Source organism: Hetaerina americana, unplaced genomic scaffold (genome assembly GCF_022747635.1).
Source record: "Hetaerina americana unplaced genomic scaffold, ioHetAmer1.1.p SCAF_10, whole genome shotgun sequence".
Classification (NCBI taxonomy): domain Eukaryota; kingdom Metazoa; phylum Arthropoda; class Insecta; order Odonata; family Calopterygidae; genus Hetaerina; species Hetaerina americana.
This window is the reverse complement of record NW_027286070.1, coordinates 13,636,376-13,653,439: the sequence shown is the minus strand read 5'-3', so window position 1 is coordinate 13,653,439 and position 17,064 is coordinate 13,636,376. Positions and strand designations below refer to the sequence as shown.

Here is a 17,064-nt window from a genome sequence, read left to right as displayed (position 1 = left end):
AAAGTGCGATAGATGTCACAGGTGATCCTCAACGGCGCCCCCTTCAAACGGAAAAATAAAAACGAAGCATAATGCACTACTCGATTCCAATACAGCTAGTACTTATCAGAAGTCGTCCTGGCGTTTCTGTTATCATATTCAGCAGTACTTTTTAATAACATTACTGTGTTGCCGAAATTTTAGTTAGACTTGGATATTTGGCGTAAGAATGTGTGCCGCCGAACTGCGGTTATCTTTAAGCTGACAATGAAGAGGAAAGGCTAAGATTTACATAGTTTTATTGGTTGAATGCCCGGGTACCGTGGAGTCTTAATTTCTCTAACAGGCCCAAACATGACCAGTACTCCAATACGGCTTCTGTATCCTTCCGTTAGGAAATATTTTTTCAATTATACCTGCTCACAGATAGAAATATGCCGTAAATATGCTGGGCACAGCAAATGGGCGAACATCAAGCATATTAAAGCTGCGAAAGATGCTGAAAGATCTGAATTATTTACTAGATTGTCCCGTCAAATAAGAGTAGCAATAGCAGGTAGGTACAATATAGATCAGAGTGATTGATCGTTTATTTTTCCCTAGTAATGCATTTACATATTTTTGAACAGAAGGTGGAAGCTCTTCACCCGAGGTTAACCTTCAGTTAGCCAGAGCAGTCGAACAGGCAAGAAAACTTAACATGCCCCAAACTTCTATACAGAATATTATGAAATCAGCCGATAAGGTTAGTTTTGGTAAATAATAATTTAATCAGCCTAAGTGCTGCCGATAACAGAATTTTTTTATTGTAGTCATTGCTTTTAATGATTTTTTGATGAGACAATGTTACTTCTTTCCAATTCCTGTTCATAATTCACAAGGACCATTCAGCTCCAAGGAAACAATATTTAATGGAGATTAAAGGTCTTGGTGGGCTCGTGTTGATAGTTGAGATAATATGTGGCAATTTGGTGAAGACTAAGTCGGAATTGGCAGTATATATGAGGAAAGCGCAGTAAGTTGTTAAGCCTATGAATTTATTAATATTCTCTTGCTTCACTTATTTATAATCCATATCCTTTCAAGGGCGTCCGTGTCAGAAGGCGTAAAATATTTATTCGATAAGAAAGGAATAATTCATGCCACATCGCTGAAATCTTATCCTTTGGATAAGGTAATAGAAAATGCCATCGAAGGTGGTGCAGATGATGTTAGTGAATTGGAAGGAGAAGATGGGAAGGTGGTATTTCAGGTGAATATATAAATAATATATATATATATTAAATTTACCAATTATATTGAAGGCATTGAAGTCTGGGTAGAGATTCATTCTTCTTTAATATTTCGAGAAAATAATCAATTGATCATTTTGATTGTGGCATGTATAATTAAAATTAAAATGGACGAGTTGTCCTAACTGAAATAAAATGTGAAAATTTCAATTAATTTATTATTATTAAGGCACAAGTCGCTTTAAAAGTGGGGTTTCACCATGCTCATACTGCATGTGTGTACAACAATCATGATTCAAGATCATCGATTTTTATTCCCTACTAAGCAACATAGCACCAAAACTGCCTTCAGATGACATGAAAGTACCCCCTGTCAGTATCTAATCCCTCTTGCTCCATATCCTGCCCCAAGCACCTGATTTCATTTTCCTCTTTATTTTCTTCTGGTCTGGCATAATGTCTTTTTCATGATAAAATTATGAATGAAGTTACAATGGAAATGTCTGACTTTTCATTATTATTGTTTTCAACATTAAATACTACTCAAACAGTACCAATTTGAATAGGAAATCAGCATAATTCACTTCATCTGTGAAAATTACTTCAATAATCTCTCGTTGTTTTTCCTGTTACTCCTGTATGATTTTATTACGTATTTAAAATGAAATGAACTGCTGAATATAAAATATGTGTAGTCTTATTTATCATTGTGTATTGATTACAGTTTTAGCACTTACAAAATTTGGATTTCCAGTTTTACAGTGAACCTGATGTCTTGAACTCATTGAAAGATTATTTGGAGTTGAGAGATTACAGTGTTCATTTTGCTTCTATTGAATATCTTCCTCTAAATGTAATAGAGCTGAATGAAGAGCATGCCAAACTTGCTCTGAAACTCATTAAAAATTTAAATGATCACCCAGATGTTGTAGCAGTTTATGACAACATTTCTTGAAGAATGTAAATTTGATTTTGTAAAAATCCCTATGTAAATAATAATGAAGATTAATTATTGTTTTGTACATTACTCCTGTTTGCCTTTGATGAGTAAATACATGCTAACTGTTTGCTTGTCTTTTTGTTTTGAACATACGACACTTAGGCAAGAATAATATCTCCCTAGGGAAAGTGGACAGAAGTGTCATGAATGGCAGCTATTGTTGTGAATTGGTAATAGATATACACAATAAAACATAATTTTGTGGCTTTATAGTGAACTAATAACAAAACAAATGATTCTACTTGCGCAGATGTATTATGAGCTGATAAACATCATCCTTTATGCATTTAATGACATTGATATTTAATTCTAAAAATGTTCTCAGTTTGGGCATTAAAAATAATCAATCCAGATAAATAGCTTGGAGTTTGATTTCACACTCTCTGATTATCAATTAGTTAATCACAATTAAATGACTATGCATACTGAAATCAACATTAATTTATCTAAATAGCCATATATGTGTGCCTGCCTAAGACATTTAGAAATGATGTTTGGTTTTTCTGTGTTTTTTTGAGCAGTATAGGGCCTGTAATGAATTTACAGATACTTTACAGAATTAAATGAATGAGTCAGGAATTAATAGAAATAAGTCTAGTTATATTGATGTTGGATTGCATAATTTTAGTTTTTAGTCAACAAAGGTTTTGCACATGAACAAGGAAGTAAAAAAAAGTTTAACCTCAGTCAGAGTAAATTTGTCTTGGCTGATGGAATTTTCTCCTTGCCATAGAGCAATGCACTCATTAAATAGAGCATACATTAAGAAAATCATAATTTAGATTTATATATCTATAATAATAGCTGATGCTGTATGTATGTATGCAAGTCTGTGTGTATGTGTATTTATGTGTGTGTGTGTGTGTATATATATATATATATATATATATATATATATATATATATGTATATATATATGTATATGTATATATATATATATGAAATAATTATATTTATATAAATACACACACATTCAAACACAATCCCGCCAAATGGCGAGCATATACTCATTTATATGGAAACAGATATAAGGAAAATGGATAGGAACACGCATAAAGGACAAATACAGGAGAGGTGGGGAAGGCGGAATCAAGCAGATCACGAATGTAAAAATATTTCCTGGACCGGGATTTGAACTCGGGATCTTTCCACTTGCCGGGCGGAGGCTCTTAATCACTTGAGCTATCCACATAATGTAATTTACACAGAGATCTGCGATGCTTTATGCAACCAAGTGCCCCGATTCTTTGGCCAAGAGATGTGTTAGGGAGCTGTTTCACCCACCAAAGGAGAAATAGAAAACACACAAGAAGAGAGATAAAAGGAATATATGGAAGAACTGTATCATATATGTATATATCTATGATATAGAAACAGTCATGCGAGCAGTAGAATATTTAGACGGCACAAATAAAATAGTAACACTCACATTGTAGGTTGTTTGAACTTTCGGCCTTCCTCAAATAAGACTTGACACATATGTATATATATATATATATATATATACACACGTATATATAGATGATTTCGTCGATGTAACATGGAAGTGCCTAATAATAAATTGGACACCAACAAACAGTATAGAAACACATAAAAAAACACACGTTATTTCGTTATTTTTTCGACGGAATTCTGCTACGTCTTCATCGGAAGATAGAGAAGTAATGACTGTTTATGGTTATATATGTATGTAATGTATAACACTTAGCACTAGTGGACACAGACAAAAACACAGAAACACACAAAAAAGAGACTCACTATTTTTCGAATTTTCCGTGGTCGTGACCACCTTTAACAAGGAAGAGAGGGACACAACTACGAGGGAATATGAGGTCTGGAGTGATGGATGGAAGGGGAAGGTAGGGAGAGAATTCCGAAGGGATGGGTTTGGAGGGGCAGCGTTAGAAGGGTGGGTAAATGTAGAAGGTGATGGGGTTGGAAGGGGGATGAAAATATATTCGGAGCAGGGTAATTATTTCCTAATATTGATTCCTGGCCAATTCCAGGACTCCAAGAGCCAGATGAAGGATTGCTCTAATATTTTGAGTTTCAGTAGAGGATCAGAGGGTGGGAGGGATGCTATGATGGATACACTATAGGATTTATCAAAGGGAGTGTTGTGTTCGGAGGCGTGTTAGGGGATTGGGAGCATATCAATTAGGAAGGAATTTTTGCATGAGGCTCGATGGTTATTAATTCTGATATTGAGAGGTGTGGTGCACTGCCCAATATAATAGGCAGGGCAAAGTTGGCACTTCAGAAGGTGCACTACATTGCTAGATGTGCAAGTAGAGGAGGGAATTGGTGGGAGAGAGTTAAAAAGCGGGAGGGAGAGGGATGGGATTTTGGTTTTGAAAATAGGGCATGTTTTGCATCTGGGTTTATTGCATGGCGTGGGAGTGGTTATGGGACGGGTTGGGGATTTAAGGAGTGGATTTGTTGATTTGAGGAGATTGGATAGGTTGGCGGGGCGTTTGAAAGTAACTGAGGGACATTTGGGAAAAAGGTTGGCGGTGGCATTATGATTTTTGAGGATAGGGTAGAGGTCTTTTAGGATTGATCGTAGAGATTCTAAGCCCGGGAATTATGTGGTGCAAATTGAAAGAGGGTGGGGTTCCGTGGTGGAGGAAGGTTTGGGAGTGTAGGCATGTTTTCGGATTCTTTTGTTCAGGAAGGATTCGGGATAACCTTGTGTTACTTTTATTTCCTCTTCCACTTACTTACCGCCCCTATCACATTTACACCTATCCTATCCCCCGTCGCATACATTAACATGAATAACATTGACTCCATCCCCTCATGGCTACGATAGATAACACACACAAGAGGAAAGGACAGTGAGTTGCATGGCACGGTGGTGATGAAACAGCCCCCAGGCGCCATCTCTGGGTGGGTACTTTTTTATAAGTTTTAATGCTGCTCACTATAACCTAATATGAAATTTTATCTGTTTATTATGAATGTTTTGGAACTTAAGTGTTATACATGCATGGAGGCAAGGTTTGTAGTGGAACGGAATAAGAGATTAGGCGGAGTTTCTGGTGCAAGGATGTTTAGAAGCTGAAACTACATAATAGCATCCATTTCGTATAGAAGAAATAAAACCTTTGCAGTTATTTTTTTCCTGGGTCTTAGATTTCCTTCCAAACTAGAATACATGAGTTCTCTTGTCTTCAGGAAGCTCTCAATGAGCCTCGAAGTCTATTCTACTCTGCATACATTACTGTTCAGTCATTCGGTTTTCCATTTTGTGGTAAGTGGTATTAGTCACTTGCCACTCAAGTCTACATGTAGAGATCTGGCTACATGTGTGGCATTATTGATGTAGAAGAATGGTTAGTGTCCAAGAACTCTGTGGGCCTTCGTGAGGTTACTTCTTCCATGAGGTAAGGGTTAATCTAATAAGCCTTTTAGGGAATGGTCCTTGACATTCCAAGGATTTGTTTTCATTTTGGTTTCACCTTGAGAATTCCATGAGTAAATAGTGAAGTAAAATGTCAGTCCATGTAGTGAATATATCGACGATCTGAGCATTTCTCTATGGACCTTTTATCAAAGCATTTAGTCAGTGTACAAGGCATATTGTAATGTGCACATTGTCTGCTGATGGTACAAAATGTGCAACTTATGTTGCTTTCCTACTTAACACAGTATGTGATTTTGAAGCTTCTAAATGGCTTTTAAGAATATTCTCAGAGGACTAATAAGTCAGCTTAGATAAATGCCTTCCTTTGATCACCACTCTTCTCATTGAGTCCCTGAGCGGCAGGGATCCATGGTGGTAATGATTTGATTGACTGATGATTTAAGAGTCATCATCCTCAACTGCACCAGGATACCTATGATGGAGGATATAATGCTGCATTATATATGTATATTGAAATTGGTGGGAGGGAAGCCTTTTGTGCACTTCATTCACTCATCAGAATTGCATTTCCTTTCTCCCAGATAAAATTGGTTGGAATTTGTTTTTAAATATAACTTTGGAAAAGCACTTTAATGGAATTAAATAATGTCAATCTTAGATTCATTCTGAGCTAATTGTCTTGTTTCTTCAGCAAATGCATGTTTTTCAGTTACAAAAATAAAAATGCTCATTAAACCTTCATGAGCACTCACGTTAAAGGACCAAGAATTCCTGAGTTTGACGAGTGAATTGAACTGAGTTTCTTTGCTCCTTTCACTGAAGTACAGATTCGTCTGGGAATATGGATAACAGTGGAATGCCGAACCTGGAAACACACTAATTTTTATTTATCTACCTATTATAAATTCAAGTAACACTTTTCCTCACATTACAACCAAGCACTTAGATTTTAAATTGGATGTAGGGAACTTACAAAAATTACGGAAGGGTTTTTTTTTACAAGTTTAAGAGTTTTAAATTAGAAATGAATGGATTCATGTTCAATCACAAGTGAAGTATAAAAAGTTAAATGTTGCGCATTTGAAGCCCTGTATCATCAGTATGGTAAAAGTGGAACCAATTATTTTCAGTTTACAAAGTGTTGAATGCCATTTTCTGTTTCTGTCCTTCAATCTTTTTTTGCCCGGAAGGCAGTATTTTTGTAACTCATTCTGTGTCAAGAGAGTTTTATCTCCATAGATGTTAATTTTTATTGCAATTAAGATGGAATTATTAGTGTGGGAGTTCCATATTCAATATATTTTAAATGTAAGAAAATGTACCAATGACTTTTACAAAAGTTTTGTTTCATTTTGACTACAGACCTTATTATTTGGAAAGCAAAAAGTCTTGTTTTCTGACCAAAAATAATTTACATTCTGTCAATTTTTTAGCAATGTTGTGTACATTTTGTGCTGGCTTTTATGTCTAAATATTTTCTTTTTTCTTTGAAAATGAAAACCAATCCTCATCGTACCACTGTGAAAACCAATATTTTAGTTGATTTAAAAAAAGATATTTTTTAGGTAAATAGCTCATTAAAATAATTGTTAACAACTTTCATGCCTCAACATTTTTTCCAATAAAATATGTATATTGGTAGATATACTGAATTTTACACAAGTCATTGAAGAATTTTCTCTTATTTTAAAAATAATTTGGTATACAACTCCCATGCATGTGTTATCTTGATTTGTCATAAACATTACTAATATTCTTATTGTGAGACAAAAAAATGAAAATTTTATTAATACAAAGAGCAACCAGGATGATATATTTAGTCAGTTCATGACATGTTATCAGATTCATTTTAAGTTCTCAGTAGTGGCAGAAAAACCAGAGGACCTGCAAGGAACACTGAATGTTATGGACCAAGTACTTCAGGAGTAGACTATGAGCATCGACAAGAGGGCCAAAATAAAAACTATGTTTAAAAATTATTGTCTATGGAAGAGAGAAGCTGAAGGCGGATCAATAACACAATATCGGAGGGTACAAACTCCCTTGATCAGGATTTGAACCCAGATCCCTAGATATCTGGCAGAGTGCTTCAGCCAGTTAAGCTGCTGAGACATCCTCTTTCACTCTGATATTTTATGGGCTTTAAAAGAGCAAGATTTTATGGCAAAATATCATACATACAATGTCACAGGTATACGAGCACTTGTACATAGTACCAGTCGACAAGTTTAAAACCAACTAAACACCGGGGTGTTTGGCTTTGAAAATTTAAATAAATTATGGTTGATACCATTATAGTAACTTTTAATGGAGTTATCCACTTATGTTCATTTCAATGTAACGATTTCAAAGAATGATATCAACACTTTGACATTGTTACATTTATTATGTTCATTAGGAGATGACTCTGTTTAAAGTTACTGTTGCGGCATCACCCAGAGTTTTTTGAAACTGAAGGCTGATATTTCATAATTCAAGCAGTGTAACTAGAGCAGTGGAATCCTTGGGCATCAGTGTAACTTGAGATGGAAGAAGTTTGAGGAGTATCAAGCAGGAACAGCTCAAACTAAGTTGTTCATGGAGAAGAGGCAACTGCTATGTTCAAAGAACCTAAGGCTACAATCAAGGAAGTAGTTCATCAAAACTTACATTTGGGACAAGTACGAACTCTGTGGATCAGAGACGTGGGACATTGGAAAAGTGGACCAGTGATAAAACAGAATCCTGTGAAACATGTGTTTTGAGAAGAATGCTGAAGATTAAATGGACTGGCAAAATGAGGTGTGTATAGAACGAGAAAGTATATGAAAGAGGAAAGGACAATATGGAGAACTCTATCACGAAGAAGAACTAGATGGAATGTATACACCTTGAGGCACAATGAATTAGTTGGATGCATCAATAGAAAAGAGTTTAAGGAAAGATCATATGAGCAAGACCAAGAGACAAGAAGTATGTATAACAGAGATGGATAGAGAATTGTTAAAATATGGCTTAGAAAATCTGCTTTTGCTGGCCTCTCTGCCTTTACGGATATGATATCCTTAGTTATTGGCATGTAATCTCTGAACTTCTGAATTGCAGAATGCCATCAAAACCATTTCTTCATTAAAAAGAGACAGCATTTCCATTGCCATCTTCAAAAAAGAAAAATTGAATGCATTTTAATATTTTACATGTATTTTCAAATCTGTAGACTTGTGAAAGTTCTTGTGAAAATCAGGTTATTGAGAGAGAATAAACTGGTGATTTCAAACTGCATTCTTAGAAATAGTGGACAGAAAAAACATTCATGTAGTTAATATTATTAAGTATCTACCAGTTTAGGTAAATTTCGGATGAGCACATCCTATTCAATGATTTATGCTTCTCTTAACAAAACAAAACCTGACATCGGACATTACAGTAAGCCTCTCTTCAATTTTGCATTATCCATTCATTCTGTCTAACATGCCTATTCTATTTCAGCCCAATTCCTCCCTTGTAAATGCTACAAATTATTCCATCAAAACTCTTCCTCCCACATTTTCCTAAGTATTAAATTAGTTTGCTGGGTTGTTGCCTACTCCCCTCAGCTCTATTTTGGTTTTAGTTCCCATGATGCCTTTTCTATCACATCATTTAGTATTAAGACCTAAGTCATCTACATCACACTCTCTTTCTACGTCTAAACTTGCTGGCCTAATGTTTTTAATACATAGTTCTATGTATTATTATTTCAATATTTCTTGAGTTTTTCCTGTTTCAATCAATACTTTTCCTGGTTTTTCTGGAATAGTTTAGGTGGATTTTCCCTTCTTACTTCCAGAAAGATTTCAACTTCCTGTATACACCACCAATTTCATCCTTTTTCTGTCAACTTTCCATATCTTTGCTTTGTGTCTTCCACCATGCTTCTTTTGCCCTATTAGTTTCCCTACTCAGTTTATTATTTAACTCTTTTTGCTTCCAATCCCATATCACTATCTTCTGCCAATTTCTATGTTTGTATTCTTCCATTTCATTCTCTCATCTGTCTCCCTATTCACCTCATCTGTAATCCATGGTTTCTTTTTTACTTTCCTAGAGTTTCATTTGTGGCTTTTGATTTTCATTGTTTTGAAACGTTCTCTTTTTTCATTCTATTGTAACCAATTCCCTATCCTCTCTCACGATTTTCTTTATAGCTTCCTGGTACTCCTTTCTTATCATTCTGGTTTATGCTTCAACGTTTCACTTCTTCATCAATCTTCCCTGTTTAATTCTTTTGAATCTGTCGTTATATTTCATGAGTACTACATATTGATCTGCATCCACTCCCAGGAAACTGTGGGAATCAATCATGCTGCTTCTAATCTCGGCCTAAATATAAAATCGTCTGACATCTCTGAATCCCTGTGAATTTTCCATGGACACCTCCACCCTTTTTGGTGTATAACCAAGTGTTTTCTATGTTTACGCATCCTTCATAAATTTTTGGAAGAATATTTGAGGTTTTTCCTTATTCCCTTGCTGAACAGTGTTTTAAGCATGACATCATAACTCAAATGTGTATCCCACTGGGGCAGATTCCTTTGCAGCTGCCTCACTGAGGAACAGACCCAATGTGAAATTTTGTCTGGCTCCTACCCTTCGACACATCAGGCATGGGTGACCCTACCAGGAGCATTGCTCCCACCAGCACAGCTCTAGAGGTCATTAAAATTCAGAATATCTACCACCATGTTCAGGTTTTAGTCCATGGGAGGGCATATATTTATGAATGATAATAATTTCTGAGGTGAAAAAACTGTATCAGCCGATCTCAAAAAATGTTTTTTTTTCAACAATCAAGTATTGTTTCAGAAATTACAAAATGATATCGAAATGTTAGCGTTGTCACAGCTCTACAACCCAGGGTTTTCAAGCGCATTTTCATAGGGAAAAATGTTCAAATATATGATATACTTATAACATATATATCATATCCCCTATTGCCTCCTTCCTTCCCATATTGCTCTTTCCTTATGAAACAATCTGTGTAGTTCTATATGGGTATGTATCATATGCATAGGTTCCACAGATGAGTTAATATGAAAAACAATGAGGGGAGAGGCAGTGAACTTGGGGACCACCCTTGGCAACACAAACTCTAGCGATGGCCATTGATTTCAGTGTATCAAACATGTTTAGTGAAAGCAAAACAATGAATGAAGAAAGAAGAAATTTGAAGCTTTTATTTGAACATGAAATAGGGATATAAAATAATGTTTACTCAGGTAGGAACTGATCTATTAGATTCAGCAATTTGCCATATATTTGAACAATAATGACATGGGCCTTTTTTTACACTAAATAAAACCACTGATTCTTCAATTCCAACATACTTAACCTAACCAAATTTTATGTTATCCTGCTATTACTCAAACTACTACGTATTCATTTATGATGGCAGGAGCGCATGAAAAAATAATAACTAGGAATAAAAACCAGATAAATGTAAATACAATTCATTCAAAATAAAATAAGTGTTTAGTTAATTTTATCAATAAATTTCCTGGAAGAGCAGATTTCAACAGATGAATGACTTTTAATTAGACATTGAGGCACTTTAACGAGGTTACCTTGTTCTCAGTTGCATCATGCATTACAGTGAAGAGTAATAGCACCTTTTGAGGTATCTTGCAATCTCCTTACTGTACCAGATAACAAAATTTTCCTAATTGTTGACTTTTTAGAGTCAAATATTTATTTTGCTGAATAACATTATTACATCTCTCTAATTTTACGTAGTATGTGCACAATTGTTGCTGAACTTGTGGCCCAATCTATATTCCCCTAAACAATTACTAGCTTTACTTCCTTTGACTAATAAACCCTCTACCTCTTTGAAGCTAAAGAGTTATAACAAAATTATTGCAATTAGGAATATGAAAGTGCAAGTTTATTTTTTAAAAGTTTATCAACAAGGTCAACCTTTTTTATGAGCTAATTACTAGCATGATGATCACAGTGGACCAAAAGAATTCCACAGTATATTTTAGGTAAGTGCAGGAAGTGAGTGCAAATAGCATGGCTCATTGTTATATGGACAAAATTTCTTCAATTATCTTACTTTGTTCATCATTTGGCAACTTGACTAATTACGAATCCTAAGTTATGGGTTGAAAAATTGCACCTATACCTTCTCTGAAGCAAGAGATATATTTTCAACTATTCCACTGCTTGAGGCTGTCATGCCATGACCCAATCTCTAAACCTTCCATAAATGGAGATTTGAAATGCATACGTATGCTGAAATTTTTAGGATGTTTAGCTCATTATGTAATGCCTATTCAATACCCCAACAGCTGTATCACGTGATAATTGATATTTGCCTGAGGCCTCGCCAAATGATATATAACCATGTACGTTACTCGGATTAAATTTTTTAAAGCAATCGTCTTCTCTAAGATGGTAGCCGTCTCTAAGATGGTACGTCTTTCGCCGGAATGAGAAAGATGGAAGATAGGCAGAAAGGTATGCACATATGTTGTGTTGGTTGCGGTCACGCAGGGGCAAACGCCTCTTCGTAATTGTTTTTTATATTGTGACGACTACTCACGAATGCTTTAGTAACCACCATATTTTTACACTCATATGCAAACTTTTATTTTCAAATTACACCATATCTATTCAAAGTGTCATGTGGTGCGCCCATAAACCATTTCCAAGCACATACTCATACGAGGTATCCGAAAACTATCCGACCTGCGTTCATATCTTCGCACCAGGGCGCTCGTGCCGCCCCTGCGGGGTATGAGCGTAACCAGTAGTCCCTCACGAACTCCCTGAATCCCGTAGTTACCGGCCAGGCGCCTTGGGTCGCGCGGAGTGTGTTTATGTCCTACGTGTTTTCCCTTTGTCGCATTTGTTTACTGTTGAAAATAATAGAAAGAACTGATGAACGAATTTGCATAAAGTTTTGCTTCAATCTCGGCTAGAGTTGTACGGAGACGATTGAAATGATACAGAAGGCCTTTGGGGACGAAAGCATGGGCATTACACAGATGAAGGAGTGTTGTAGGCGGTTTAAAAATTACCGCACATCTCTTGACAGTTACCCTCGTTCTGGCCGACCTTCGCCGACAACAACACCAGAAAACATCGAGGTTGTGCGAATTGCGATTGAAGGAGATTGTCGATTGACTGTTAGTGAACTAGAAAATGATCTCGGAATACTGAAAACTACTGTTTGGAAATTTGGAATAAGAATTTGGGAATGACTGCGAAATGTGCGTGATTGCGAAATTTATTCCGAAATTGCTCACGACAGAGCAGAAAGACCTTCGTTCTGAAATCGCTCAGGACAACTTGGAAATGGTCAGTGATGATGAAAATGTCCTTATGAAGTTTATTACTGGCGATGAATCATGGGTTTATGGTTACGATCCTGAAACTTAACAACAATCTTGACAGTGGAAGCGTTCAGTCGAGCCACGGCCAAAAAAGCACGCCAAAATCGGAGCCATGTCAATTCAATGCTTTTTTTATTGTGAGGGTGTTGTGCACTAGGAATTTGCTCCAAGAGATCAGACGATCAACAAAGAATATTACGTTGAATTTATGAAAAGATTGCGTGACGCCGAGAGAAGAAAACGACCGCGTCTCTGGTTAAGTGGTGACTGGCTTCAAAACGAAAAGGCGCCAGCGCATTCATCGAACCTTGTGCAGCAATTTTTGGCGAAACAGAAGAAAATACAGCTTCGCCAGCCTCCGTACAGTCCCGACATAGCTACCTTCGACTTTTGAATGCTTCCAAAATTGAAAATGACGTTCAAAGAGAAGCGGTTCGACAACATCGAGACGATTCAGAGCAATACGACGCGCGCGCTGAAGGCCATTCCAAAATCTTCGTTCGAGGACTGCTTTAAGATGTGGAAGCACCTCTGGGAGCGTGTGGTTCAATCAAATGGGGACTTCTTCGAAAAATGCCACGGCACGAATGACGAAGAATATGAACGCAGGTCGAATAGCTTTCGGACACACCTCGTACATGCATAGAGTCCCTGTATTAGCAATGATGAAAATGTACATATATACTCGTTTATTTTTTGTTTTATTTGATATCTTATTCTAAATATCATTGCTTTAAAAACAGATAATAAGCTCAAAGATTAAATTTTCAAAATGCATAGCTTTTTTTCCTCTCATGAGCTACAACGTTGACATGATAGAAACTAGCGTGCTTAAATCACTCCTAGGCGTCCATTTAGGTGGTGGTATCACATACAAAGTGTATTAGAGAGCCACAGAAAAACAATCTCAAGTTTTCACCCACGAAACCAACATAGAAAAAAAACGTAATGAATTCTGGAATGTACAAATACGAGACTCAGCTCATAGGAGTGTGTGTCGAATGAGACAATTGCATTGATGGGGAAATATTAAGTTCAGGCATGCATGGCTTATGATATGTGGCATTAAACGAAAAGAAATCGAAAAATCCTCTGCGGATAGATGGAATAACTCCAGAACTACTCAAGAGTTTAGGAAAATATGAAAAGATGAGCTCATTCGCAGGATTATGAGGGATAAATTTAGTCAGAGGACTTAATAATATCAGGATTACTCCCCCTCCCATTAAAAGGTATGTAATGACTATAGGATCGTAAGTTTGACTTCCCTCTTAGCTGAGATGGTAGTCAAAATATGGGAAAGTGGGTAATGTACTGAGGGTAAATGGAAGACTATACTTTGAGTATAGAATGGGTATGCGTGATGCCACGAAATTAATGAGATCACTGATAGAAAGAATAAAGAGTAAAACCAGGATTTATCTCTTTGATTCGTAGATTTCGAGGTTTTAACCGAAGAAAATTGACTGGAATTGATGAAATCATTGCATAGTGCGGGAGTAGATTGGAGGCATATTTGGAGGAGTACCCGAATGAAATGAGCCTTTGGAGTTAGCCTTCTAATCTTCCAAGTTTTTAGGGAGGTGGACCTAACAGACTTAATGGCCGCTTCCCCTCCCGTCGCATGCCTGCGGAAAATTCCGGTCAAAACGAGTTGAATTTACCCCGCATGTTTTTATGTTTCCAAAAACGTGAAAATGAAATTTAGGGGGCAATGAGTTACGTTCGTATTTTCGAAATACTCATACTTAGGCGGAAATATCGAAGAGTTAACCGGTGGCTATCGTACTGGCTTCCTACCCAGAGGACCCGGCTTCAAATCCCGGGGGTGTTGAATATTTTTCAGTAGTACCTCGATCCCAACTCGAGGTGCTTTGTGGAGGGCACTTTGAGTGAGTATGCCGTCCGTCGGAGGGGACGTTAAGCTGCGGACCCCTTGGCGCCTTTTGTAAAGAGTAGGCTAATGCCGACGCCGGGTTGCTCTCCACCCTTTCCTGTCCATCCCTAATGATGCAAATGACCTCAGCTGTCGGTCGCCTCCCCTAAATACTACTACCACTCGAAGAGTTAACCTTATACTGCGCTTGCTAAATGTGCTGCTGGCAACCCAGTTACGAGGGTCATCCGGAAAGTAGTACCCGTTCGTGAAATAAAGACACAAAAGTAAATATTAACAAACATAAAAAATTTTATTTGAAAGAGGATACTTTAAACTACTTCTCAACATAATCTCCAAGCAAATTAAGGAATTTGTCATAACGTGTGACAAGTTTCTGTATTCCTGCTGCATAGTCCTTCGCCGCCAGCTCATTGAGATACGCGAGGGACCCATCTTGCACAAATTTTTGCATAATGCAGATGGTGTTTAACAATTTCATGAACAATTGTTCGAGAAACATTGGGAAAATGCTCACAGATGTCATCAATTGTGACGCGCCGATCGTTCCTCACGAATTCGTCAACTGAGCTCACCAGTTGGTCTGTAATGACAGACGGTCTCTCCGAACGCTCATCGTCGTGTGTGTTCCCCCTCCCCATGTTGAAGTTGCGACACCACCGCCGAACAGACGACTCGTCCATTACATTGTCTCCATACACCTCCTTTAATTGGCGATGAATATCACATGGGCGAACGTTTCTTGCATTGAGGAATTTAATCACTGCCCTCACTTCACAACTGGCGGCGTTCTCAATTTTTTTAAACATTGTTAACAATCACAGAAACAACACAGGCAATGCTAGCGTCACGCAACTTGGCTCAGAGAAGGCAGACAAGCCACTGAAGCTATCTGACCTCGTCCAGCGGCTACTCGCGTCATCAGCACTTCATGCGGCACGAACGGGTACTACTTTCCGGATGACCCTCGTACATGGATATGCAATGTATATCCATCGCATATCCATTCGTTTATTAAATACGAGGACTGCGACAGGGTGCACGATTGTGTATGTCCAGTATATAATTCGTGTTGTGTGAATTTAAACAAGCGCAAAATGGAACAAGTTGCTTTTAGCTGACACAGCTTTAAAGAGTAACTAATCACAGCTGAAACGAGAGCAACATGAAGCAAGTTGATTTCCGTTACTTCTTTTTGGAAAAGAGACTACCAGCCTTGCGTGATGCTCGCGTTCACATGGTTAACGAGTTAATATCAGCCAGTGTGAGTTCAGGGAATTTATCTACAAGCTTAACGCAGGCTAAGTCCACCTGGATTCAATTTGCATTTATCAGCTGTTTTCCGCAGGGATTGCACCGTAGCATTCTTAAGAATGTCAAACAACGTGCTTTTCGATTCGTCTTCTATTTGAGTGATCCAACGAACCACCATAAGCGAGTCAAATTACACTCCGCTCCCTTCCTATCTTTCCCGAGTTCACCTACCTTCCCTGATAATTTGTTGCTTGACATTGCCTAAAATTATTCGCGGGGAAGTAATCTTTTGCGCGCTGATAACCAGAAGGAAATGGTTTTCGTCCGACTTTACATTTGGTTATCGGGGTAAGCCGTCGTGGAAGGGGCTTACTCGAATACTAGTACAATTAATGGCACGAGCTGAAGTCAGTTTTTAAGAGTATATGGAATCCAAAAGTTCCAACTGCGGTGAAAAGAAATAGGAATTATTTCGTCGGTAAAATTAATTAATCAATGGAGAGGCATCTACTTGAATGGCTATCCTCCGTGAATTACATTGCTCGTCGATTTCTCCATAACTTCCTAGATAAATAGTAAACACTAGGCGAAAATTCAGCCAAAGCAAATGAACAACTCCTTTACACAAGTAGTATATTATACAATAATAAAAATTCTTCATCCATGGCTAAATTTTGAAAATTGTATCTACTTCTCAAGACAACTCCTAAAAAAAGACCACCACTGAAGGTTAAACTAGACCTTTTATCCTATTTCAAGTCGTAGCCATAACTTTAGTGATTACGTTCTACATCAGTGTGTGCCTTCTAAACAAAAATCTTGATGAACATATAAGATAATTTGATAGTTTTAAAAGTGTGATAGATGAGGGAAATTATATCTGATCCTCTCCTATGGAATTTTGATTCTAATGTAATGGTTCATTCATTGCCATAATCCAGTTAATGGCATCCATTAACCCTTTTCAAAGTTTACGTTCA

The 17,064-nt window shown here is 37.2% G+C and overlaps 1 protein-coding gene across 2 annotated transcripts; it reads left to right on the top strand.

The window, feature by feature from the left end:
• Positions 1 to 85: 85 nt before the first annotated feature.
• Positions 86 to 2,477, top strand: LOC139698169 (probable transcriptional regulatory protein DICTH_1505). Of its 2 annotated transcripts, XM_071597107.1 has the most exons (6): positions 89 to 202; positions 326 to 535; positions 609 to 724; positions 861 to 994; positions 1,066 to 1,231; positions 1,966 to 2,477. In XM_071597107.1, the coding sequence occupies exons 2-6, from the start codon at positions 334 to 336 to the stop codon at positions 2,164 to 2,166; spliced, it is 819 nt and encodes a 272-aa protein (XP_071453208.1). In that variant the 5' UTR covers positions 89 to 202; positions 326 to 333; the 3' UTR covers positions 2,167 to 2,477. The 2 variants fall into 2 exon arrangements, with proteins under 2 accessions (XP_071453199.1, XP_071453208.1); XM_071597098.1 differs by having other exon boundaries at positions 86 to 535; positions 1,966 to 2,464.
• Positions 2,478 to 17,064: the final 14,587 nt, after the last annotated feature.

What these genes read in the sequence shown, in the direction of transcription:
- LOC139698169 (XM_071597098.1), top strand. Translation starts at nt 289, where the DNA reads ATGCCCGGGTACCGTGGAGTCTTAATTTCTCTAACAGGCCCAAACATG. An exon ending in TTATGAAATCAGCCGATAAG is followed by an intron (nt 725 to 860) that starts GTTAGTTTTGGT and finishes ATAATTCACAAG; the next exon opens with GACCATTCAGCTCCAAGGAA. An exon ending in ATGGGAAGGTGGTATTTCAG is followed by an intron (nt 1,232 to 1,965) that starts GTGAATATATAA and finishes TTGGATTTCCAG; the next exon opens with TTTTACAGTGAACCTGATGT.